The sequence below is a fragment of the Elgaria multicarinata genome, chromosome 5 (genome assembly GCF_023053635.1).
Source record: "Elgaria multicarinata webbii isolate HBS135686 ecotype San Diego chromosome 5, rElgMul1.1.pri, whole genome shotgun sequence".
NCBI lineage: Eukaryota > Metazoa > Chordata > Lepidosauria > Squamata > Anguidae > Elgaria > Elgaria multicarinata.
The window spans coordinates 109,995,570-110,023,422 of NC_086175.1; the positions used below are offsets into that span (position 1 = coordinate 109,995,570).

At 43.7% G+C, this 27,853-nt stretch overlaps 1 protein-coding gene across 1 annotated transcript in view; it reads left to right on the plus strand.

The window, feature by feature from the left end:
- FLT1 (fms related receptor tyrosine kinase 1) overlaps positions 1 to 27,853 on the plus strand; it is a 161,773-nt gene that overhangs the window by 4,335 nt on the left and 129,585 nt on the right. The window contains exons 2-3 of the mRNA XM_063127004.1: positions 15,893 to 15,989; positions 16,424 to 16,647. Of these exons, the coding sequence (XP_062983074.1) occupies positions 15,893 to 15,989; positions 16,424 to 16,647 (321 nt within the window). The remainder of the gene's footprint in view (positions 1 to 15,892; positions 15,990 to 16,423; positions 16,648 to 27,853) is intronic.

Here is a 27,853-nt window from a genome sequence, read left to right on the forward strand (position 1 = left end):
TGCCTCACTAAAATCGGAGCTCCCAGCTCCGATATTAGTGATTGACAAAGCTGCTGGAATCCATAGCAAAATACAGGCTGAAGTTAATTGTAGCTGAAACTCTGTAAAAGGGACATACATTCTGTCTGTAGTGCTAACTGTATTTGAATTATTGTTAGAGAGGAGAGCAAAATCTCCAGATGGACTGATAAGGGCCACTTCAAATATTATTATGGGTACAATTCAGCCAAAACCCATTGATGGAAGTGGCAGAGTTAAACATGCACTTTTACCTTTCCCACGGAAATCACTGGGAGGATACTTTACAATTTAGATGGTAATTCTGTTTGCCATGGCGCTTCCTGTGACAAACACATAAAAGTGCGAGCAACAAGACATGCATTCTTGATCATGTATGTACTATGTGCATGTATCTGGGAGCCCTGATTACAATGTGGTTCCCTGATGCATCTATGTGTTTGTTCACACGTTTTGCAGACATGATTTGCCATTTCAATGTTTGACTGTAATTCTGTGCACTCTTACCTGGGAATAAGCCCCATTGAACAGAATAGCTTACTTCTGAGTGAAAGCTCTTTACTCAGGTGTCATTAAGGTGTTTTTTAGCTGGACCATATTCTGTGTCTTATATGTGTGTACACATAAGATGTTTTAGATTTACACACCTATAAAATATAGAATATGACAAATACCTGTTTGGAAACATGGATATTCTATACATACATTTATCAGGAAGATACAATAGATTGGGTCCAAATTTAGGTGCAACTGGACTGGCAGAAGCAGCTCCCCCCACGCCCTGTTATCCATGGCAGCTCTTTGGGATCTGTGATGAATGGGGTGAACTGTTGTGTGGGCAGAGAACACCTGAAAATCAGGCAGAGGCACTGTCTGTGAGTGGAGCCCTTCCATCCACATGAGATAGATCCTGGATCCTATCCTGTTGGATGTGGGTCCTTGTTGAATGTATCCTTTGTGGCTAATCCAGACTGGCTAACCTGCCAGGCGATGTGATTCTAGAGGCGTTGCAGAACAACACGCAGAGTTTGTCAGTATCACACTAAGTTTTCAGTGAGAAATTTAATACTGTGTCTTGAGTTTTCCTTTCTTGGACCCAGACTGCATGGAGACATTTGAGCAGATTTATAGAGTTTCAGCTGGATTTTCTATGGGTTGCACAATGCTAAGGATAATGTATTGAGCAGAGATGAGCATGAAAGTGTGACAAATGTTGCAAAGACTTTCTGCACTGCAGCTGACAGATTAAACCAGTTCAGGTAGACTACTTGGACTGAAATGGGTTTAGGTTGCAATCTTCTGCATGGTTACTTGGAGGAAGTCCCAGTGAATTTATTGAGACTTACCAATGGTTTACATTGATATACTTTTACAGATTTTCCATTCTTGGCTTTAGGATGTTTCTAGATGAGACTTTTATTGTGCAACCACATTGCTTCGTTCACTGAATTGTACAGGCGTCTAGACATCATCATCTTCCATTTGTAGCCTTCCCGTGTGTTTTCCCACCATTTCTTCCATCTTTTTAATTCTGATATAGAAGAAAAGATAATATAGCTCAGGATTGGCCTGCAGGCTGCATGTGACCACCACCCCTGGTCCTTTTTGTGCCCCCACCATGCCTCACTGCTGCTGCCAAAATTCGGCAGTGGCAAAAAGGCAGCCACATGCCTTTGAGAAGCCCTCAGTAGGACATGGAGCAGCAGGTCCTTCCTGCTCCTTGTCCCCTGAATCTGATATTCATGACTATAAAGCCTCGGAATATGGACACAAGGCAGCCTTCCCCAACCTGGAACCCCATACTGATTTGGGATAATGGGAGTTGTAATCCAATGCATTTGGTATAGGGTTACAAAGCTGATGGTAACTAAAATAGGGGGAGGGGAGAGATAAAATAGAAAAATACCTATTAACTTTACTGCTTTGAATGACAGAAAGGCAAACTTTTAGTAAAACATTTCAGTCTAAAATAAAATGGACCTCACTGCCACATCTCCATTTTCTCTAGGTAACAATAATCTTGTGAGAGCTAATCATCAGGAATTTGATCATGAATGAAAACCAAATTGTTAGCAACAATGAAACAAAATGGAACAAAAAGAGTGATTTTGATTATCTTGTACAATGTACAATCTTTCTTTCTTTCTTTCTTTCTTTCTTTCTTTCTTTCTTTCTTTCTTTCTTCATTGCACCATTTAAATCAGAACCCTCTGCATCCTGCCAGCAAAATCCAGGCGGGGCAGGAGAAATGATGGAGGTGATTTCACCTCCCATTCTTCCTTAAAAACAGAAAAACAAATTCAGCTAGCCAGGTCTATGAAGCCATCTACCTGACTTGCTAGCGGTGGGTGGGGATGACAACGGAGGGGCCATAGGATCCTGCAGGTCCTACAGATCCTGCCCTCTCCCCTCCCCTTTCTGTTCACCATCCTGACCCCCATACCACTGTTGTGACCTCAGAGGAGCAGCTGCAGTGGTGCTTTCCATGGTAGCTGTGAAGGGGCAGGACTAGGGGGGTGGGGGTGGGGGGTGGAACAGCCTGATATTGGATTCCCTCTCCTGAGGCTGTAGGACTGTCTCTCAGGGACCATAGGATTCCTCTGTTCACTAGTTAGATTTTATTTATTTATTCTTCAAAAAAATTTAATTGACCAAATCGTTGCTCCTAATTAATCGAGCAGAAGACATGTCTATATATACAGATAAAGATATTTCTAAAGTGTGCATGAACAACTGTGGATAGCACAGGGCCAATTCATCATCATCATTATTATCATCGTCACCATCATTATTATTTCTATTTATAAATCACCCTATAGCCTAAGTTCTCAGAGTGTGATACATAATAAAAACAAATAAAATTAACTCAATGATAAAGCATATTAAAAGAATTAAAATCAGCAACAACAATGTCATGTTCTCCTAAAATGATGCCTGCTATGACACATTTCTTTATCATCTGAGAATGAGAAAGTATGATTCTGGCTTTAGAAAGGAGGTTGTGGGCTCTCCCACACTAGAGGCATTCAAGAGGCAGCTGGACAACCATCTGTCAGGGATGCTTTAGGGTGGATTCCTGCATTGAGCAGGGGGTTGGACTCGATGGCCTTGTAGGCCCCTTCCAACCCTGCTATTCTATGATTCTATGAAATACTCTTTTTACCCATATGCAAATTTAATCAATAGATTAATCAATCAGTTGACTAAAACTCAACTGATTATTATTTTTTAAAAAAATCAGATTGCAGTCCATCCATCCATCTCTGAAGAGTCCCAAAGCTCACCAGCCAATTACACTGAAATATACCAATTGAGAATAGAACTCTATGATATTGAGCCATTGGAATGATGATTACCTTCCTGAGCATCACCGTATACTCAAACCAACTTGTGTATACACATTCTCACCCTGACCCTTAAAATAAATGAACCTTGCTGCAAGATTATTATTTTTTTTAGAATGATGGTAATGAGAGAGCTCAATTTCTATTAAGAGACTTTGATCACCCTCCTACTTGTGTAAGAAGTGTTTCTTATTGTATAACATGTTTACTCTAATAGAGGTCATTTGATTGAATTCCTCATGTTGGCTGGCAGGAAATTACATTTTGCAATAGAAAGTACAACATGTAAGTCATGCTTAATGATCCTTAAAATAGATGCAGATCAAGCCTTTGGAGAAATGGTGTGCAAGGGGTAACTTCATTGCTCACTGGAGAAATGTTAGATTTATTAGGTCTGAAGCTCTGGAAATGCTGCTGCTTTTCAAGATAAAGGCATTATTCTCATAAATGTCTTTGGTAAAGGGCTAACTCAGTTTATTCGGGGTGGGTGGGTGATATTCCAAATGGTACTCAAAATTGGAGCTGGCTTTCCTGGAGGCATGGATTATTGTCAGAAGGAGGTAACTTGGCGCATGGTGGCACCAACTGAGTAAAGACCATAGGCCATGCACCCATTTCCTCATATTGCTGGTTAAACACCAAAATAATAATAATCATCCCTGACCACCTCTAGGATGGTAATAGATTATTGTTTACTAAATGGCTACTATAGGATTCTAAGTACTCAGAGAGACCCATGAGGAAACTAGTCTTAGGTTGGTTCCATCCATGACTTAAGCTGGAAGTTACTCAGCCTTCAGCAGCTGGTTAGCAATCTATTGGAAAGGGGGCATGGTAAAGCTTTGCTCACTATGTGAGTGGAGCCTACAGGCTTCTGGCTCTTCACCCAGTTGGCAGTACCAGTTGAGCAGGAAGGGGCCATAACTCAGTGGTAGAGCACCTACTTTGTTTGCAGAAAGTCCCAGCCTCAATCCCTTGGCATCTCCAGGTAGGGCTGAAAAACATCTTTCCCGAAACTCTGGAGATCCGCTGCCAGTTAGTGCCAACAGTACTGGGCTAGATGGATCAATGATCTGACTCAGTATATGGCAGCTTCCTATGTTCACCGTGCATATTTTTAAAAAGTAGTAATCATGCAGTATTTGTGAGTCCTTTCCCATCCCCAGTCTATGCCAGCGGATTGTTATGGGATACAGAATGTTCTGCATTGCCCCTACGCTTCCCCAGCTGCTACAATCCCAATGGTTCTTGAGGGACTTTTCTCCCAGTAAACTTAAGATTTAAAGTATGCGGAGGATGCCTTCCTCTTCATCCCATCGCTGGGAGTGGTACATTACACGGGGATGTCAGAGACGGCCTTTTTGGCTATGGCATCATGGTTATAGAATGCCACCTCCCCCCCTAGAGGTCCAGCTGGCATTGACACTGGCTTCATTTTGGCACCAAGACAAGACTTGGCTTTCCCCCTAAGCCTTTGGGTCTCAGTGACCATAACTTGGTTTGACTTGCCATTACTGATTTTATGCTGGATTAGCACCTCCCCCTACCCACCTTGTGGTTTATGATTTTATGTCAAATTGTCTTTATTGATCGTACTCCACCATGAGATCTTTTGATACAGGGTGGGTTAGGAATATCTTAATTAATAAATATAAATAAACACTTGATTTGGATTCTGCTCCTTTTGGGTTGCTTGCCTACTGGTCATGGTCAAGAGTGAGCTGCTCCAGATGTATTGTGAGTTGTAATTGTGATTTAAAGAAGTTTTGAGATATCCTGGATACAGCATTTCTCTAAGGAATTTAATGGAATAAGATTGCATTCAAAGTATGCATAATAGAGCACAAAAATGTCAATCGTTGTTTTAAAAAATGTACATTTCTTTTTAGTTTTCCCATCTATAGTTAGCCACCAATTTGGATGGCTTTAAAAGGGGGTTAGATAAATTCTTGGAGGAGAAGGCTATCAATGGCTACTAGCCCTGATGGGTGTGTGCTATCTCCAGTATTTGAGGCAGTAAGCCTGTGTGCACCAGTTGCTGGGGAACATGGGTGGGAGGGTGCTGTTGCACCATGTCCTGCTTTGTTGGTCCCTGGCCAATGGCTGGTTGGCCACTGTGGGAACAGAGTGCTGGACTAGATGGACCCTTGGTCTGATCCAGCAGGGCTCTTCTAATGTTCTTAGTTTAGGCTGTAATCCTATGCATACCTACCTAGGAGAAACTCCCATTGAACACAGTGGGCCAGTTCGCATGATCACCGGCACCAACCATAGTGGGTTGCAGTGTGTGCTGGCTGCCACTGTGAATATTCAAGCCACAGCGGAGGGTTAGTACAGCTTGCTGTAATATACGAACCCAGGCAGGGAGGCTTGTTGCCATCATTAATAATCCACCCCATGGTTTGTTAATGACAGCAACATGCCACCCTGCCCGGGTTCACACATCAAAATAAGCTGTGAAGACTGCCTGCTGCAGCTTGAATATTCACATTGGTGGCCTGTGCACACCACAACCCACCATGGCTTATATAAACCCAGTGGGTGCCGCCAATCATGTGAACTGGGTCAGTGTGACTTTCTCCTGTGTAAGCATGCATAGTATTTCATTATGATTGGTAATCATATAATTTAAATATGTTAGGATAGTAAGCGATCCTAACACAGGAGAGTGATAACATCATGCCTTTGTTATTTACACTCTGATTGTGTTTATGGCTCGGACAAAACAGTCCATCTCAGGCTTACACAACACAAAAGGAAAGGGGATAACAAGGGAAGAGGAAAACAAGCAATCAGAGAACCAGTCCCTTAGGGTGGATTCCTGCATTGAGCAGGGGGTTGGACTCGATGGCCTTGTAGGCCCCTTCCAACTCTGCTATTCTATGATTCTATGATAAGTAAATGACAAAGTTCTTATAATTGCCAGCTTGAATGGAAGCTATTCAGGAAGAGGAAGAACCAAAAGGAGCTGATCTGAGCAGAGCAGACGGAGCTGGCTATGCTTTTGATTTCTCCCTCTGCAGCAGCCCAACGGAATGGCTGCTGCTAGATGAGAGCTGATGGAAGAAGAAGGGGCCAGAGGGAGATGTTGTCTCAGCAGAGCCAATGGAATTTCATCACTCCCTCTGCTGCAGCCTGATGGACTGGCTGCTGCTAGGTGACAATTTTTGGAATGGGGGCAAGCAGTAGTGAGGGCATTTGTCTTCATGCACAACTATGGGCTCTCTAGAAGCATCTGGCTTGCCACAGGATACTGAACTATATGGACCATTTGTCCAATCCAGAGGGCTCTTCTTATGTCTGAAGGAGTTGTCTCCAGCTTAAGGGTGTTGGAAGGTCAGTTGGCTTCTCATAGTTTATCCATGCAGTAGCATTCTGTTGCAATGTAAATGGAAGATATCATCAAACATAATACGCAGTTTCCCCCGTGCCAGTTTTATGGTTTTGAAACCTTCGCAATCTCATTGCTGGCTGAAAGTGACACATTTCATTCTTGTGGGGGAGGGGGAATGAATACCATGGTTGGAGTCTTGGAAAGTGCTTGGAAGGGATGATTCTTCTTCTCTGATAAGAGAAGTGACTCAAACCCTTGCCATAACCCAGTATGAGGGAAAGTGAATGAAGATGTTTAAGTCATTTGGGGTTTGTTATTCGTTTATTCCTGGTACACAACTCCAAAGCTCCCCCCACGTTTCTTTACAGTAGCTACGTGATAGTCTCTAGTAAAATATCATGAAGACTAAGAAATGTAGACTTCAAACGGAGTAAACATTAATTTGGACCCCTTTAGGAGGCAGCTTGGGGAATGATTTGGAGCAGAAAAAATAGTTTAAGCATTCCCCCCTCTCTTGCTACTTCTGCACTCAAAATTGCCCCTCCTGAATAAATTTCATTCATTCATTTACAGGCCACTGGGGCTTTGCTACACATGTTTGTGACAGCTTTCCCTTCTCAATTCTCAATGTCAGAATCTATTCCTGGAGTTATTGAAATTACACTCTTGCTGTTCTGAGTCTTTGAGATTATCTCTGTGTGTAAATATTAACAAGTCATAATAAATATCTCTAGGGTTTACTGGTTTTCAAAACCAAGATAGCAATGTTACAAAGTCCTGAATATAATGTGTGTGTGTGTGTGTGTGTGTAATAGTAAAACGTTAAAAATTAAGTTTTATTGGTTTGAGGCAGTTTCCTTTTTAGCAGCTGATCTGGAAACAGATACAAAGATGTTTCTTGCTAACTTCCCCCCCCCCCAAAAAAAAACAAGCAACCCAAAAAACGGCAGCTTTCCTGAATACTATATTAGGGTTCTATCGTAAAATTAATTAGTCAGCCAGCAGATATATTTATTTCAGATATGTGCATAACATTTATAGCAATAAATAAAAGGAAGTAATTATTGAGATTTTTTGGGTTCAATGTTTATCACTGTATGACTACTGAGAATGAATTTAAGCCATGACAGTCAAAACACTACTGGTAGAATTCAGACTATATCCTCTATCGCAGTACTTTTCCGTGGCATCAGTATATTATTCACATTCAGCTGGGTCACCGAGTATTGAGTAACTGAGGGCATGTCTACACCACAAGGGTGTAGGGGGAGGATCATGGACTTAATGGCTTCCGCAATCCTCCCTGGGTGTCCAGATGGCCACGCAATGTCCTGGAAGGACATCGCGGCCACCATTTTTTTAAAAAACGAGGAGAGGAGCACACTTGCACTCCCCACCCCCGATGGGCACAGAGCGCCTGAAGAACTCTGTGCCCTGTGCCCGGTTCCTGCCTCCTCACGTTTACTTGCGAGGAGGAGGGACAAAGCCGCAACAGGCACCCACACTTCCTGCAGTCTCGGGACGATTCTGAGACTGCGAGAAGAATCAGGCTAAAAGGGCCTGCTGATATCCCGGGGAAATGGAGGGATCATCCCTCCCTGCTCCCGGGATCCCCTGTGCGTCATGTGGATGCACAGGGATGATCCTGGGACGATCCCCAGGGTATCAACTGGTGGAGACATGCCCTGAGAGAGCCGAGCATCCAATCCTGCCTATGTCCTGTTGGCATGTGTCAATAGGGCTGAAGTCAGGAGGAGGCGGGGCTTCTCCATCAGCAGATGGAGATTAAAAATCCATCCTTCACATTGTTCGTAACGGGAAGGAAACATTTAGACCAGCTCTTGAGTTGGTCTAAATACTTTCGGGTATGGTGGCATGGTCAGGGGCTCACAGGGCACCAGATCTATCAGATCCATGGCTACTCCCTCCCTGCCCATTGGCACACCCCAACACACCTCTTCCACCCTCCTAAAGTCAGAATTCCAACCTCACAGGGGTCGGGGTCTGATTTCCAGAAAAGCCCATTGAATTCAGAGCTCTGACTAAGGGCGTCATCAGATGAGTGCTTTATGGCACACTCATGACTGGCCACTCACGGATCTTCATGGGACATTTTGATCCCGGGTGTCTCCCACTCCTTCTCTGGTTTTTCCCACTTCAAAATACCACCCGGAAAATCTGATTTTTCTGGCTGTAATGCTAATTGGCGCTATTTCCTGCTGTGTGCAGGAGAGGTTGCACCATAAAAATGCCAACTGAATGGATCACATGATCACTGCTTGCTTCCTCTTTCTTCCCCGTGTGAAGAAAGAGAAAGCTGCTCATCCCTATTGTGGGACAGACACAGGAAGCAAAGTGATGGTAGGGAATGCGATTCCGCCCCCCCTACTGATGATCCTCAAAGGGGTTGCTTTGCACAATCCTATGGCCTCTGGGGTGCTGCCTAGGGACCATACAATGACTCTCTGAATGATGAGAAATTAAGGCTGCAAACCTGTATACACTTACCTGGGAGTAAGTCTCATTATTGAGATTTTTTGGGTTCAATGTTTATCACTGTATGACTACTGAGAATGAATTTAAGCCATGACAGTCAAAACACTACTGGTAGAATTCAGACTATATCCTCTATCGCAGTACTTTTCCGTGGCATCAGTATATTATTCACATTCAGCTGGGTCACCGAGTATTGAGTAACTGAGGGCATGTCTACACCACAAGGGTGTAGGGGGAGGATCATGGACTTAATGGCTTCCGCAATCCTCCCTGGGTGTCCAGATGGCCACGCAATGTCCTGGAAGGACATCGCGGCCACCATTTTTTTAAAAAACGAGGAGAGGAGCACACTTGCACTCCCCACCCCCGATGGGCACAGAGCGCCTGAAGAACTCTGTGCCCTGTGCCCGGTTCCTGCCTCCTCACGTTTACTTGCGAGGAGGAGGGACAAAGCCGCAACAGGCACCCACACTTCCTGCAGTCTCGGGACGATTCTGAGACTGCGAGAAGAATCAGGCTAAAAGGGCCTGCTGATATCCCGGGGAAATGGAGGGATCATCCCTCCCTGCTCCCGGGATCCCCTGTGCGTCATGTGGATGCACAGGGATGATCCTGGGACGATCCCCAGGGTATCAACTGGTGGAGACATGCCCTGAGAGAGCCGAGCATCCAATCCTGCCTATGTCCTGTTGGCATGTGTCAATAGGGCTGAAGTCAGGAGGAGACGGGGCTTCTCCATCAGCAGATGGAGATTAAAAATCCATCCTTCACATTGTTCGTAACGGGAAGGAAACATTTAGACCAGCTCTTGAGTTGGTCTAAATACTTTCGGGTATGGTGGCATGGTCAGGGGCTCACAGGGCACCAGATCTATCAGATCCATGGCTACTCCCTCCCTGCCCATTGGCACACCCCAACACACCTCTTCCACCCTCCTAAAGTCAGAATTCCAACCTCACAGGGGTCGGGGTCTGATTTCCAGAAAAGCCCATTGAATTCAGAGCTCTGACTAAGGGCGTCATCAGATGAGTGCTTTATGGCACACTCATGACTGGCCACTCACGGATCTTCATGGGACATTTTGATCCCGGGTGTCTCCCACTCCTTCTCTGGTTTTTCCCACTTCAAAATACCACCCGGAAAATCTGATTTTTCTGGCTGTAATGCTAATTGGCGCTATTTCCTGCTGTGTGCAGGAGAGGTTGCACCATAAAAATGCCAACTGAATGGATCACATGATCACTGCTTGCTTCCTCTTTCTTCCCCGTGTGAAGAAAGAGAAAGCTGCTCATCCCTATTGTGGGACAGACACGGGAAGCAAAGTGATGGTAGGGAATGCGATTCCGCCCCCCCTACTGATGATCCTCAAAGGGGTTGCTTTGCACAATCCTATGGCCTCTGGGGTGCTGCCTAGGGACCATACAATGACTCTCTGAATGATGAGAAATTAAGGCTGCAAACCTGTATACACTTACCTGGGAGTAAGTCTCATTTAACTCAGTTGGGCTTACTTCTGAGTAGAGACATATAGGATTGCTCAGTTAGGGATGTTTTATCACCATTATTATATTCCTGTCTATATTTTCTGTTGTAGCACAAATAAACTGGGAGAGAGCCAAACTTAAGAAAAACATTACCAGTTTTTATATGGTGCACTAATTATGTACATAGAGAGGATGAAGCTTTATAGAAGTTTATGTGCCTTAGCTTAGACTCTAAGCCTTAGAGAATTATCATGTTATTTCTATGACAGTAATATTGTTCTAGAAAATGCATTATGTATTAGGGAAAGATGGTAAACAAACAAGAGAACGAATCACTCACTGGAGGGCAAAGTTACTCTTGTTCTAATAACATTATATTGAAATTAAGGTTGCAAACCTAAACATACTCACTAGGGAGTTAGCCCCACTGAAAACACAGGGGGACTTACTTTTGAGAAAACATGCAGAGGATTGTGCTGCACAGCTGTAATCATATGTACAGTTCCTTGAGAGTAAGCCTTATTGAACACAGCTGGGCATACACCTGAGTAAACATGTACAGGATTCATCTGCAAATAATTTAAAATGTGTGTGGATATATCTCTGTCTCTATCTATGAATACCAAGGCCAAATGGTTATGGTGTCTCCCACCATTTTTAGAGGATATGGTAGTAGTAATAAGGGTAGTAGTAATAAGTGTATACCAAAGTTCTAATGTTACATGGGAAGCCCATTTTGGTCTTACACTGGTTGGCCACTCCCACACTACTGTTGCCATTTGCCTGCCCACTTCCTATTGTTGCTCACAACGTCCACCCCACCCTCCGAATGAAAGATCAGGTTGCCCTCTGGAAAGCCGTCTGGCCTGAAGGCCTCACTTAGTGGGATTCTTCCTGCCTGTTCAAGGCAATCTCCAGGGATAATTCACAGTGTCTTGCTTTGAGGAAGGATCCTCTCAGAGTGCAGCATTTGGGCCAGACTGGTAATCCAGACAGGCTGCCCACCTGATATCTCCCTCCGATGTCTCCCCTTTGGAGAGCTATGTTGGCCACTCTGTGTGGCTGACGTGGCTCTCTCCAGCGAGGCCACCTGCCGGCTTTGGCCCATTCTACACTGTGGATTTTTCCCAGGGACATCCCTGGATTGTCACTGTGCATCCAAATGACATACAGGGGATCCCAGGAGCAGGCGATGTGGGCACCCATCCCGGCTTCTTCCCTCCTCCACGTGAGTATTTTTATTTATTTATTTATTTATATAGCACCATCAGTGTACATGGTGCTGTACAGAGTAAAACAATAAAATAGCAAAACCCTGCTGCATGGGCTTACATTCCAATAGAGCAGGAATCAGCAGAGGGAAGGAGCCGGGCCGGGGGGGGTGGGGAGTCCAGGGGCATCAAGGGGGGGAGAGGAGTGGGGTCGGGGCTTTCTGTTGTTGTTTGGTTTGGTTTTTTAATTTACTTTTCTCGGGAGCGCAATTGCGCTCTGGCTCCTGCCTTTTAAAAAACAAATGGCAGTCGCGACAAGTGCAACATTCCTCTTCCCTTCTGGAATGTCGCACTTCCGTTTGGATGCCCAGGGATGATCCTGGAAGCAGGTAAGTCCGAGTTCATCCCCCCTCCCTCCCCAAAGGCCCTTAGGTGTAGAAAGGGCCTATGTGAGAATCCTCAAAGCAAGAGATTAGGCATGCAGGTGTCCTCCCCAGAGAACCTACTTGCCTTGATCTCTCACCCTGAGCCCTCTCCCAAAGTGAGAGTGGCTGGGTGACCTCTGTGGAGAGCCACCCTACCTGATCTCTCACTCTAGTAGAGTCTTTAGACTGGGACGTGGCTGCCCCAAGAAGTCCTGCTGGCAGCTCTCCCGCTCCGGCATTTGCCACAGTGGGTGAGTGGGGCCAGTGCGTTGGTGGTAGCAGTGCCTGCAGGCGCTCTCCCACTGTGAAGGGAAGGGCGTGATCCACCATCCCTCACAATCTGCCACCTGAGGAGGGGATTCACGTGCCCCATGAGAGGGCTGACCCTGGGAGAGTGCTTGATCCTGAGATTTCAGCAGGCATCTTCCCATAATGTTAACCTATGGTTTAAGGGTGCAAGGCGGGTGAGCATCCAAGATGTACCCCAAAAGGGAGAGAGGATGCTATAGAAAGGTTTATTATACAAAAGCCCAATGCGTTTTGGCCTCTTGTTTTTTAGGCCTTCTTCAGGGGGTTGTTATTAGAAACAAATTGCCTTGTGATGGCGACTGTTAGAGCAGTACGACAATGGAATCAGTTACCTAGGGAGGTTGTGGGCTCTCCCACACTGGAGGCCTTCAAGAGGCAGCTGGACAAGCATCTGTCAGGGATGCTTTAGGGTGGATTTCTGCATTGAGCAGGGGGCTGGACTCGATGGCCTTGTAGGCCCCTTCCAACTCTGCTAATCTATGATTCTGTGAACAGGAAGGGAAGTACCTCTTCCCTGCATTATCATAGCAATAGAGTCTTCACATTATCTTCCTGGCTCACTGCTCTTTTTCACGACTCATTCCTTCCCCTCCATATTCCAGCCCCCTGCTGCTGCTCTTGATTCCCGACTGATTCTGCTTTCATAGGATAACTTGACCTATATTTGAGAGAGATAGACAGTCCTTGGCCAAATTCCTGCAGATATTTCTATGAGTCATGGGAAGTGGTATTATCTGTTGCAATGCCCTATATATACATCCCCTAGACAAAATTTTCTCGATTACATTCTTCGTTATCTTTCTGACCGATCTTCCCTTGAGCAATTCTGTATATTGCTGGCTGGCAATAATCTATTTATTACCGATCTGGTTGCAAAAGTTGCCTTAGCTGCAAGTCAAGTTGAGAGCTCGGCACCAAGACACACAAGAAGTTTCGTAATGGAGAGCTGGAGATTTCGTTCTTGTATATGTACTGATCTAGTTCCCCACTCGCGAGTTCTTAATGTATGTTAATGTGATTTTAATATTTATATTCCATTTGTGTTCATTGTTTTTATTTTACCTTAAATTATCCATTTAAATTCATTTATTTTAGCTTATCTTTTTACTTGTTTTTACTATGTCGAATTGTGATGGCTTATCGCTTTTAGCAATAAAGATTTCATTCCTGCAGATATTATTGAAGCAGATTTCAGGGTTAAGCCAAAAGTAGCCTGACCAGAACTTCCACGAATTGAATACTGCCTTGATCAAATAACTCTGGGATTTTGCCCTACATGCATTTCAGGCATAGTTTTCAAAGCTGCTACTAAACATCTGAGAAATCTAGATGTATAATTCAACTGCTTTTGAGAGTTTAATGAGTTTAATTTTGCAATGCCGTGTCTCATAAATTAAACATGAGTATGAGATATGTTGTGCTTTCTAGGAATAATGCTAAAGGCTACTGTAACTAGTAAATTAGGTACAGTAGTTAGTATATTTTTTAAAGGGAAATAGTACGTGGTGTAAATGGGTTGATTGAAAGGGAAATAGTACATGGCATAAATGGGTTGATTGCCATGTTGATATATAAATCTGCTTTTCTCCATGATTTTTGATTCCCCACTGAAATAACAAACACTGAGTCATTGTGGCTGGCAAGTTTTCTCTGTAAATATACTTAAAAAGAATGAAATTTGGCCAAGAATACACTTCAAGGTACTTGTTAATAATGGTATATTTCTATACCGGCCCATTGCCAAAGCTCTCTGGACATTTCACAAAAATTAAGGACCATTAAAACGGATTATACAGAGTACGAAAAAAAGAAAAAGTGTTGTGTACCAATGGCGCCATCAAATTATTCATCCATGGAATGCAATGGTCAGTGACGGCACAGTGATGGCTGGCCCCATGACATCACTCAACCAAGTAAAAATTTCTCCTCAACACACAACACACAATCAGGATGTCAGAATGAGTCAATAGCATTTCTCCCTTCACAAGCCTCCAGAACATGTAGAAGGCCTTCATGGAGAACGCAGAGGTGTCCCAAGACAAGGGTTTGTGAGAACAATATCCCTGTGGCAACAAATTCTATAACAAGTGTGGGTCGATGAACCTTAGACCTTTTAAACTTAGTATATTGTATTTATATGTTTTATTCACACTTTTGTTTACTGCCCTGGAATCTTTTTGATGGAGGGTCGGATAAGAGATATTTCAAAGGAAAACATAAAACAAATAAATAGATCTTCCATTATGTCTATTTCTAGTATACAATACAAACATAGGTGTGTTTTGGTCATGCTGGCACAGTTATGGGCATTTCTACTTTGACATAATTACTGAGCACTCTAAAGGAGATAGCATATGACTGTGGTCAGTTGTGTGGCTTATAGCCCTTTCCTATCCTTCAATCTCTCACAGAGCCTACAAGATAAAATAAAACCTGAGTAAGCCATATAGATAGGGGTGCAGAACCTCAAGCCCAAGGCCCATCATAGAATTCCAATATGGGCATCTGGGGTTCCCCAGGTGGCCATGTCCCCTTCCCCTGGCCCCACTTCCTTTTCCCCAACCACTGATTTTCCAGTGGTTTCCCAGCTTTTGTGCAACTTTCTCCCCATTCTAAAAGGTTGAAATGTGTCTCCTAAGGCTTTGTTACTGACAGTAGGGGTGGAACTGGGCTAGTATCATTGGTATTTTGGCTCCCCGTCTTTTGCCTTTGGTCCTGCCCCTTTTTCCTTCAGGCCTGCCTACTACTTGGGCTGAAAGAGGTTCAATACCCCCGATGGAGTTTTGCCTTAGAAGGCCTGGAACAGTTTATGGGCTAGACACTTCCCGTATCTACTATGAGGAGTTGTACCAGAATGAATCTGAAATTAAACTGAAGACTTACCACTTACATTACAAGTTTAATCTGCATATATTACCACCTACCACCACCAGTCCATCCTGCTGTGCCCCCTACCCTCAATCTTCAAAGTCGGTCCAGCATGAAACCATGGTTGATCTTAAATGCCACTGTGAAAACCAGGAGACTCAATGAGGTCACAATCCCCCTGTCTCTCTCCTGACAGAGGTAATCCATTAGGGCATTTCAGTAACAAAACTGGGCCTAAATCTGGATTGAAAAATGGATCTAGATAATCGATGTCATCCACAATGCCTTCACGATTTTTGACTGAATGTTTGAAGCCCTCTTAGTTAAAGGCGTATGCAAGTGAATGGCTACTCGAGCAGCTTTCCCACTAGTTTTAATAATACTGTTTTTATATGTTTTCCAGGATCTAGTTCAGGATCTAAATGGAAAGGACCAAAACTAAATATAGTGGGAACGCAACACGTCATACAAGAAGGAGATACTTTAAACATCATCTGCAGGTAATTGATTGGGGTGAACTTTCCATAATGAATATACCCTTTGCTCTAGTCTGAGATTGGGGGTGGGGGTTGAAAGAGGGACTCATCATTGGAAGGGTGATAGGAGCAATAGTTTAATAGGTTGTTTTGGGGTCCCCCCCCCATTTTTGTTGTTGCTTTTGAGGAACGATACCTTACAGGGAGACTCCAAAACAGCTTGACGCAATAAAATCAAAGCTTGGGAATTTGTTCCATATAGGCCTTAGCTAGACCTAAGGATTATCCTGGGATCATCCCAGGGTCATCCCTGTTCATGTAAATGACACACAGGATATCCCAGGAGCAGGCAGGGACGACCCCGGGACAATCCTGGGATAAACCTTAGGTCTAGCTAAGGCCTTAGTTATAGCTCCAATGTAATTTGTTGTTGTTATCTTTCTTATCTGCATTTGCAGCGGGGAAGTGGTCCATTCATGGTCTCTGCCTGAAAGTCTAAGTAAGAGCAGCAAACGGCTCAATATAGTGACATATACTTGTGGAAGGAATGGTAAACAGTTCTGTAGCAGCCTGACCTTGAACCGAGCTCAAGCAAATGACACAGGATATTATAGCTGCAGATATCCATCCTCAAGTGCTGCAAGAAAGAAGACAGAATCTACAATATATATATTTATTAATGGTAAGATCCCACCTTTTAAAACAGTTACTTCTCTGGAAAGCTAAATTTCCATTACAGCTAAGGTAAGGGAAACGCATATAAGTGGATGAGTCACAAACCGCTTACATCTACCGTATTTCTTCGATTGTAAGATGCCATCGATTGTAAGACACACACTAATTTCAGTACCACCAACAGAAAAAAACACACACCTAAGACACACCTGCGATTCTAAGATGCACCCCATTTTTAGAGATGTTTATATGGGGAAAAAAGTGCGTCTTAGAATCGAAGAAATAGGGTACTTGGAAACCAGTTGGAGATTGGGTTTGTGCCGCTGCGTGGCTGAAGGCTTAGGACCAAATGCAGACATGATGCAAGAGATCAGACTTCCCAAACTTTTTGTAATCCTTGGTACTGGAACATGCTTGGTGAAGATCCGGAAAAATATACAATTGAGGCCCAAATATACAATTGAGGCCTTATAGTTAAAGGTTAGTGATCAGATCTTCCAATGCCCTTTTATAAAGCTTCAAAACAGCTATGCGCACACACAGCCCTGAATTGTGGCAATGGCTGATGGTTTCCCATGCAGTTTTTTTCTTATACATCCCTGTGAAGCTGCTGCTAGACCCACGGGGAGTGGGGTGGTGGTGGAGGTAGATAAAATAGATGTACCTATCTCTTTTTCATGAAGTGGGGCTAACAGCTTGGAGTGTGTGTGTGTTTTTATGTGTGATTTAGATTGTGAAAATGGTGTGAAGGAAAGGATTAAACATCTCTTCCCACAGCATCACCAACTTGGGTCCCTCTCAACCACACTAAGATTTTAAAAAACAGTGGAAGATCCAATCCCAACTCTCTAATGTGGGAATGCATCAATATGCACAGTAAGAGTTAGCATTTTATTTGCCAGCCTAAGGAGAAAAAAGAAAGAACAGGAAAGACTCTGGGCATGTGGAATTTTTCATGCCTTATCTGAAAGGAAGTGGACCAGAAGTATGTCTATGAAATGATTAGACTATTGCATGAGCCTTATCTAACTATCAAAAATATATTCAGTAATATCCTTGCTATAATAATGTTGCTAGGTGTGTGAATGTTTTAGCTGAAAGGCATTAAATGCCACATCATTGCCAACAGAAAGAACACCGGAATGTCAACGAGCAATGCTATGGACCTTTAGGAAATTAATGTTTTATTATCAACTTAGTTAATGCCTGAGTCATATGCATTAACCTATTCTACGGCTTGGCTACAGCCTCGATGATTGTGTCCACATGGTTTTCCCATTGTTGATGGGGCTGGCCCTAGGATAAATAGTGCCCTGGGCAAGGAGTGCCCTTTAGTGCCTCCCACCACCCGTCTGCTTTGCAGGCCTACTTGGCCTGAGCCAAACATAACCCTGTCTGACCTGACTTCTCTCTATTGCTGCCCAGTCATAAAGCAAGTTTTCCTTCCCACGATGGGTTTAGATTCCTTTATAGCTGCACTACAGGCCTAGCTAATAAGCACATCCCTCCCTTCCAGTCTTCCAAGGATATATTTCACAGCCAGTTTAAGCCTCAAATTAGCATCTATTCTGTTTCATGCACAACTATGTACAATATTTACTTCATCATGGCCAGGGAGAGATCCCATGATGTCACAATTACCTGTTGAGATTCAGAGCGGATCTACACATAAGTGGATAAACCACTTATAAATGTTTTTAATGGCGTTTTCCGTCTAACTCCACCACATGACGCTTGGCTTTTATCGTTTTAGCGCTTACCCTTCCTGTCGTATTATTTTGTGATGTTATTCTTATAAGTCATAGTATGATCTGTTATGTGCCCGATTGTATCGTTCCTAAGCGTTCTTTCTTTTTCTATTTTTTTTTAAAGCCAATCAGCTTTCTACGGGCGTGTTCCTTTTCTTTCCACGCCCAAAGTTGCAGCCATTTTTTTCAGTCCTGCCTTGTGTTCCTCTTTGCAGCCACAACCTCCCTCCCCCCTTCCATGTATGGGCATTGTTCTATATGTGTTTACTCAGAAGTAAGACTCTCTCTGTTCAATGGGCTTTCCTCAAAGGTAAGCCAGCATGTGATGTTAGCAGTTGAAATCAATGGGATTTACTTTTGAGTAAGGGAACCAGCACACCTGTAGTTCATGAACTTGAAGATGCAAACAAGCAGGGAGGGAGACTCCAGGCAGGGTTAGTGGATTCATTTTATTCAAAAGTAAATCCCATTGATTTCAACTGCTAACATGACATGCTGCCCTTGGTCTGTGCTTAGGAAAAGGGCGCAGAACGAGGGGAAATCTTTCCAGCCCCCCTTCTCTCCATTTCTCTCCCCTCCAAGCACAGACCAAGGGGCAGCAGGTCACGTTAGCAGTTGAAATCAATGGGATTTACTTTTGAGAAAAGTAAATCCCCTAACCCTCCCTGGAGGCTCCCTCCCTCCCTCCCTCCCTCCATGGCTCCAGCTTTGGAAAAGCTCCCAGTTGTGGAAAGAGGGGAAATCTTTCCTCCGCCACCACCCTTTCTCTCGGAGGAGGGACAATGGAAGAAAAGAGGAAGTGGGAGGAACAATAAGCAGACGGGGACTTGAGAAAACAACAATAAAAAATACATTGTGTGGCCCAGATCAGCGGATATCTACGGACAACACAGTGGTAAGAAACGGATTAATAAATACATGTGCCCGGGGATGTATAAAATCGTAATGAAATAATACGTTTAATGACTCAAAAAATGACGTTTCATATATCTGTGTAGATCCGCTCTCAGTCTCATCTTATACTCTAATATACCATTTCTTCTTTTTATGGAAACCAAAAACAAAATACCAAGACTTCTGGTACGCAATGTGGCAGGGTCAAGGCAGGGACCAAACGTATGCACAGGAACTAACGCGGGGGGGGGGGGGGGGCTTGCGTTGTGGGGCCTCAGGCAAATTGCCCCAGCTGCCCCCTCCCCCCAGGTATCCCTGCAGCTTTATCAAGTTGCATGGTTTGTGCAGCATTGCAGAACACTGCAATGTAACAAGCCCTGCTACTCCCAGGCTTTTCCCCAGCAATGTCTATGGAAAGGGCCTTGGACGAGCTACCTCGTATTTGATCCTCTGCTTTCAGGGCACTCCTGTGCCAATTCTAGGATCCCAATGATGTCTCTGTCATGTGGTGTGGCTTGCTCTCAAAAGATGACTTTCATGGAGTTGTAGGCCTATATTCATTATTATGTTCCGCACACACACAAAACAGCTCCTGCTGCAAGCTCTCTTCCCTGCATTCCAACTCTCCCTCCTCAGCTACAAGAAGTAGGTCCTGTTGAAGTGGTGTAACTACTAGCCCTAAAGGAATAGTATCACCTTATACAAGAGTCTCCCAGGTGGTAGCTTCTTCGGTATTCAGCTATAGTAACCACATGATTAAGCCTAGCAACTGCCTTGTATGCCAACTAGTTTTGTAGCCCAAGTGAGGCTGCTGTCACTGTACCACCTACCACAGTGGGGTATATATGAATGTCTTGCCTGGAGTATTTGTGAAAATGCCTTCTAAAATGCTGTCGGGCTCAGAACAGAAAGTTAAAAGCACAGCAACAGAGCCAGTTGCAGAAAGATGCAGGTAGTTATGAAGATCCATCAAGAACAACATTGCTCAAAACCTTGAGCTCTGAGCTACTGTGATACAGCTTGCACAAGCCAAAGTTCGAAAAGCCACATTCTGAGCAACGCCAGTGCACTATGCAACATAGCACAACTATCACGGTTTTACTTTTAATATTATTTGTTTCGTAGCAGTTTCCATGTTTTGGTAAGCATTCTTTATTTTAGAATATCTATTACTTTTATCTTTAAAAATAATAAAGTAAACTTATAAATAAAGACGGTATGCAGCTGACCTCTTGCAGCTTACAGCTTTATTTGATTATTTATACAGTGCTTATAGTGTTTACAGTATTTGAAGTGCTAAGTGGGGGTAACGTTGCCTTAAAGTAAGGCCGTGTTCCACTGATTTTTATCTATCATGAATGACGTTAAAGTGGAAACTGAAAAAGAATTTGGCCATCAGGCTGAATGAGGTTCCCCATTCCTGGCCTACAATCTGATGAATAAAGTCTCTAAAAGGGCCTACTAATTATGGACCTTTAATGTGTACAAAATTCACTTTAAAATATTTGTAATAAAACTTTGCATGGTCTGGGAGCCAAGCTACGTGGTACAAGCAGTAACGCGCCCACAGACTGCAACCCACAGAGGATTTACATTACAGTAGTCCCAGGGAAGAGTCCCAATTTACTTCAGAATGGGGGGAGGGATAGAAGAGTTGTATCCTAGGTGTGTCATGACCAGACTGCATTACCTGGGTTTTTTAGACACTGATTCTGTACTAAGTGTAGGCCAGGCTTTTGCCTCGGCCTTCATTTTGGGAATCCATGGTGGAAAGTTATATCAGGTGGGAAAGTGTCTGGTGAGGTCAGATGAATGAAAGAAGCATCAGGACGTTAGAGAACTAGCACTTCTCTCAGCAAAGGAGTTACATGCTGAAAAGGGGCAGCTCCTGACAACAGCCAAGCTGCTGTGTTCTGCACTAGCTCCAGACTCCAGAGCAGCCCCATGTAGAGCGCATTGCAGTAATCCAGTCTTCAGGTTACTAATGCCTATACTGCTGTGGCCAAGCTATCTCCTGTGCCCTGACCCTGAGCAGTATTTTCACAAAATGAAAATGTCTCTTCTCTTTATTCCATTTGAGTACATGATCAAACCAATCCATGCTGTGTGCAGTTTGTGGCATCAGAGGTCATATGACCAGACCAGACCATGGCAATGCAGCTGAAACGTGACTTAGGCCGGGTCAAAGACGGGGCTTAGACGGGGCGATTTCCCGGGGCGATCCCCGGGATCGTCCCTGTGCATCCACATGACGTACAGGGGATCCCGGGAGCAGGGAGGGATAATCCCTCCCTTGCCCTGGGATATCACCCTACCCTTTCAGCTCGCTTTTTCTGCGGTTTCGGGATGATCCTGAGGCCGCGGAAAGTGTGGGCAGGTGTCATGGTTTGTCCCAGTTCCTCGCAGTTACTCATGAGGAGCTGGAAACTGTGCTGTTTCCTTAAAACAAAATGGCGGGCATGACATCCTCTCCCTCCGAGGTCATCGCGCGCACCGCGTGTAAACAGAGGGGGAGATCTCGTGATAACGATATCGCAAGATCCTCACCCCTCTGTCGTGCTAGACCCATAGGTCTAGCTGAGGCCATAGTAGCAGCCTTGAGAAAAAAAGATAATAGGAAAAGATTCAGAGAGAAACCAACAATGGAGCAAAAATTGGGTGAGTAGAAAGTTTTTGTTTTTTTAATCATCCTAAATTACTTTTTCCTGGGAAATAATCTATTTAAAATTAAGACTGTGACTCCCCTTGGATTGTTTCCTGTGGCGGGATGTCGTGTTCAGTCAGCAATAGCTCTTTCCCATGTTCTAGCACGCTACACGGGAACAAATATTTACAAATACAAAATCAGGATCTTGGCGATAGAGGAAGTCACCTCTCCTTGGCTTTTAAACACTCTGTACTTCCTGTAGTTAGATTGATCTCTAGAGTATGAACCAAATAGAAAAAGAAGAGATTTACAAAACCTTTCAGTTCACTGAAAATGACAATTCAGAAGGAGGAGGAGGAGGAGGAGGTTTTGTCGTCGTCCAGTATAGGTTGGACAAACTGGGTTGATAGTGGAACTTATACTTTAATAGGTTAATAGGATCGCATGATGAATTTTTACCGTTTTCAGTATTGCAGCTTAGATATCACTTGCCATCTAGTGCTGGGTAGCAATATATTCCATTACAGAACCTTTTGGTGTCTATATATGGGTCATCAGCGATGACGAGTGCTTCAGAACCTCATATGCTGTTGGAGGAATTAATTGATTCTTTATGAAATTCTAAGCCTACAATGGACAACACAACCTATTCTTCCTTGATGTATTAAGACTGGAAGAGCAGGGGTCAAGCAATCTAGGGGAAGGGCAACTACTTTGCCAGTGACTTATGGATAAAGCTCATGTGCAAATGCCTGGCTTTGAGGAGACCAGAAGGCTCAAGTCATTATTCTGTGAGCATCATATGATCCTAGCTTCATATGCAAAGAAAATCATGTTCTGCTTCAGTTCAAACCACACCAGCTAAGGAAGTTTGGCATCATGTTTGAATTTACAAATTATGGATTGCTATCAATGGACATGATTTAAAGTGGTTTGCAAAGCACGGTCTGTGCTAATTATGATTTGATGTGATATCTGCATGGGCAAACCATAGACCATTGTTCTGCATTGAGAGGCCATTGACTATATCTAGTAATAGGAGGGCTGAGCAGAAAGAAATCTTAAGTAGACAAGCACCAATAAACCATGGTTTGCTTGATTGTTTGGAAACAAACGATAGTTTGAGTTTCAAACTAAGATTAGCAGAAATGATGGACTCCTTTTCACATTGTGCTAGTTACGTTGTGCAAGCACTGGTTTATGCTACTGCAACAGCATTTGCTCTAGCACTGAGACATCATTGGATACTACCTCATGGTTAGGCATGATGTCTGGACTGAGCCTCTGTGTCAGAAGCAGTTTTACTTTACTTTCCTGAGTTGCGTTTTGATTCCATAGATCTTGATGTGATTTGAAAAGATTTGAAAAGATCTGAAATGATTTGAAAAGATTAGATCTTCTTACTGCTGGATGTAAAACTTGTGTCACTAAAATTCAGAATCAGGCCAGATCTACACCAACAGAATATAACACTTTGAAAATGGGTTGAAAACAATATATGGAATGTGTCATTAGTGAATTCCTTTGATTCTTTGAATTTATTTTGATTCTGTAGAAAGCATATCCTGTAGCCCCTAGACAGTGTCTGGGGCAGGATCTACACCACTGCTTTATAGCGGTATTGAAGTGCACTGACAACTGTTGGGGCCCGTGACATATTCCATATACCATTTTCAAACCGCTTTCATAGTCTTATATCCTGCTTGGTGTAGATCTGGCCTGGGGTGCCATTGGATGCTGGGGATCCCCTCCTCTATGCCCGTAGACAGAGCTACAAGTGTGGAATTCTGATCATGAGTCTCCTAAGAGCTATGATGATGAGATACTTGGAGCCTGAAAGTCAAATAACTACTCTTCTGTAGAAGGTGATAGGTTCTATGCAGCCATCAAAATTCTCTCCATTTCCTCCTATTTCCTGTTTTTCCCTGTTCAGTTTCCTGCCTCATCTCTTGCTCCTTTCCCTGCAGAATTAAATACTGTCTGCTAACATACCTGGGAAATGGGATAGGTAAGGAGCCCATGAATGGTAGAGGAAAGGTTATTCATCTGTGGGAGAGCAAGAGAGGCTGCGAAGACTTTAACACGGAACTGTCCGGAAGGCTCCGTGTGTTTAAATGAGTAACTGTGATTCATAAAGGGAAGGAAAACTTTCTTTTAAATGTATACAAGTATGGGTATTGTTGGAGTGAGACAATGCCATTCAGTAGTCCATGACTGTCACCTCGATGTGTGCCTGGAGGCATGAATATATCCGCTAAAGTGAGAATGTTCTTCACATATTGTACCAGCTTCCTGTCCTTTTTAAAAAGGCTGCAAGGTTCATGATGACCCCTGCTTGTACATTATTGGCATCAGCCAGTGGTGACACTGTGTCTGCAGATGCTACTGTCAATCCTTCGGGCAGCTCTTCCTCATACTTATAATGGCCCGCAGGTTATGCATACAGGAAACTGCTCTGCAAAGTTTGCTGGGTTTGGAAAATAGCTTTTAATTTTGTGACAAGGATTAATGGGTCTTAAGGGAGTAGTAACAAGTAGCCATTTCACTGGAGATACGAAGAGCGGGTGACCCCTTTTTTTAACCGCAACCCCTGCAAAAAAAATCAAAAAGTGTTTCTTTTACAATAGTACAAGCAGGATAACTTTGGGTCTTTCCTTGGATCATATTGCAAAGGAAATGTTGTTGGGTTATTTTGATACTTAGGCAGTCTTTTTAAATATATACACACATATCGTCCTTGGCAATCACAATAGCTATACGCCAATTAGCATTTTCCTTCCAATGTGTGTTCTTTTCCAGTTCAAATGTGTTTCTTTGAAGGGTAGTTTCATTTTATCAGATGTGACCCTCTTGAACTCTTTGTGCAAAACCACCATTCTTGCTTGTCCTGGGCAAATTCAGGCTGACACCACCACAAATGAGCCATCAAAGTGTTTCCCTTCATAATAAAAATGTTTGTCCCTGCTCATGCAGATAAATGCAGGTAACTGGGAGATTGTGCCTTTTGTGAAAGGAGTCCTGTTGAATTCAGTGGGCATATTGTTCCATAAATCACTTACACCAGTTGGGTTGTTCTCCGTGTAACATGCATGTCTACTCAGAAGTAAGCCCCAATGAGTTCAATGGGGCTTGCTTCCAGGAAAGTTGGTATAGGATTGCAGCCCAAAAGTATGCTGGCTGAAGTTCTTTATGGGTTGTGTATAGCGGACTATATCCAATAGTGCCATTCCGCTAGTGCAAAGCCTCTACTACTTGCAACCCCCCACCCCCCAAAAAACCATATTCATCTTTGTGTCAAACCTAAGACTTTTATTCCACTTGTGCAAGTTATTCTGCAAGCTGTTCCATAATCTGTTGCACAAGGAGTTATACAAACAGTTCTGCAAGTCATTCCACAAGGCGTTGCACAGTTCATTATGGCTTCATTAAACTAGGGGCATGTCTACACCATGCCTTATCCCGGGGATTGCCCCGGGATCGTCCCTGTGTGTTCACATGACACACAGGGGATCCCAGGGACAGGGAGGGATGATCCCCAGTTTAACTGGGACGGCTTTAATCCTGACTTTTCCTGCGGTCTCAGGATCGTCCCGAGACCGCGGGAGGTGTGGGCAGCCGTCCCAGTTTTGTCCTGGCTCCATGCGACTAAATGCAAGGAGCCAGGAACCAGGCACAGGGCATGGAGCTCTTCAAGTGCTCCATGCCCATTGAAGGTGGGGAGGGGAGCGGGGTTGGGCCTTTTTGTTACTTACTTTTCCCAGCTCCTGTTCTTTTTTTTTAAAAAAATGGCGGGCGCGACGTCCTCCTTCCTCCCGGGATGTTGTATGCTTCTTGTGGACTGAGAGGGAGGATCTTGCGAGCAGAATACCGTGACATCCTCCCCCCTCCCTCCCAGAACACCGGGAGGTCTAGACATGACCTAGGTGTTGCTTACATTAGATTTGCTAGTTGTTCTGCTAGTGCTTCTGGTTGTGCCCAACTCTTGTAATTTTTCTGCTAGTGTGATGTTGAATATAACCCACCATGGCAGAACAGACAATTTTGCAGCATGTAAACCAAATGCTGTGTTTAAAAACAGAATGATGCCAAATTACCTTATTCAGATTGCATGAATTCACCATGCATACATTGTCATTTAAGGAATGGGCCTGGAAAATATAACTTATGTGGTTATTATTTTATTATATTTTTAATCTTCGCAATAGCCATTGTTTTCTGGTTAATAAACCCTAATGAAAAAGAGGAATGCAATCACAGTACACCAAATTTCAAACATAGCTTAGAAAGCATTCAGGTAATAAAACAATTTTGGATATTTGGGTAAATGGGACTCAGGTTAACATAACATTTATTTATTTATTTATTTATTTATTTGTAGTTCTATATCACCTGTCATGTACAACATAACCCAGCAGTGAGCAACAATAAATCTACAATATAAATATATATTACAGCTGAAATGACTATATAACAAAAGTAGGCCATTATCTAAACATTATAACAACAGGGATAATAAAATAGTAAGTGCTGGGGTGAATAAAATGTTTTCAATCTGTATCTAAAGTGCAACAGAGACTGGGTTCAGACAACTCAATAACCAATGTTGGTTTAAATAATCGATGATTGGTTATTTAACCCACCATGGGTTGTGTGGAAGGAGTTTTTTTTAACCAACAATCAGTTATTTCACCGAAATAACCAACGCAAATAGCCAACATTGTGCAGAGTTGGCTATTTGAACCACTGTTGGTTATCATGTTATGTGAAGGATACCATTGGGTTATTTTGTTAGCCACAGAGTTGCAAGGCAACAGTGGCCAGAATTATGGCTGCCGCTCTAGACCAGCTGACAGGATAGATTTTCAGCAGCAATGGCTGATGGGATACTAGTGGGAGGACTGAGGGGGGGAAAGAGGGCAGGAGATGAGTGAGTCAACTCAACGTGGACTAATAGGCAACTCAACCGTGATCCTAATCCATACCACAGTTATTATTATCATGTTGTAAGGGGAATACCCCCTAGATAAACAACTGCCAACTTGATTATTACACTACCGTTGACTATCATATTGTCTGAACACAGCCAGAGTGTCACATATTTTATTTTGGGGAAGAGAGTATTCCAGAGACTGTGCCACCACAGAAAAGGCCCTCTTTCTGGCTGCCTCCAGATGAACGTTTTCAGGATGTGGCATAACCAGGAGGAGTTCTGATAATGATCACAGCAGCTCAGCAGATCTATGTGGAAGATGGTGTTCTCTCAGGTATCCTGATCCTAAGTCATTTAGGGCCTTATAGGTTAAGAACAGAATCTAAAACCTGGCCTGATAGCAAATTGCAAACTGCAGAAGTAAAAACCTCTCTAGCTTTTGACTGTAAGAGCTCTGGCTTCAATATATAGAAATTAATCCTCCCAAACCAATGGCTTAGGGCATGTCTACACCATACGGTGTAGAGGGAGGGAGGTGGGATGATCCCAGACTTACCTGCTTCTGGGATTGTCCCAGGGTGTCTACATGTGGTGTGTGACATCCCGGGAAGAAGAGGATGTCACGCCCACCATTTTTTGCTTTTTTAATTGAAAAAGAGCGCAGGAGCGCTCCATCGCAAAAGCGAGGTTGGTGGTGTGTGATTTTTTTTTAAAAAAACCCCACCCCTCTTGCTCCCCCCACCCCTGTGCCCGGTTTCTGGCTCCTCACGTTTACTTGTGAGGAGCCAGGACAAAACCAGGACAGCCGGCCACATGTCCCACGGATCATCCTGAGACCGCAGGTAAAGTCGGGGAAAATGTGTGGGGCCATATCCCGGGGAAAGGGAGGGATCATCCCTCCCTGCTCCCGGGAACCTCTGTGTGTCATGTGGACATACAGGGATGATCCCTGGGATATTGCCCTTTGTTGACATGCCTTTAGTTGCTGCTATGG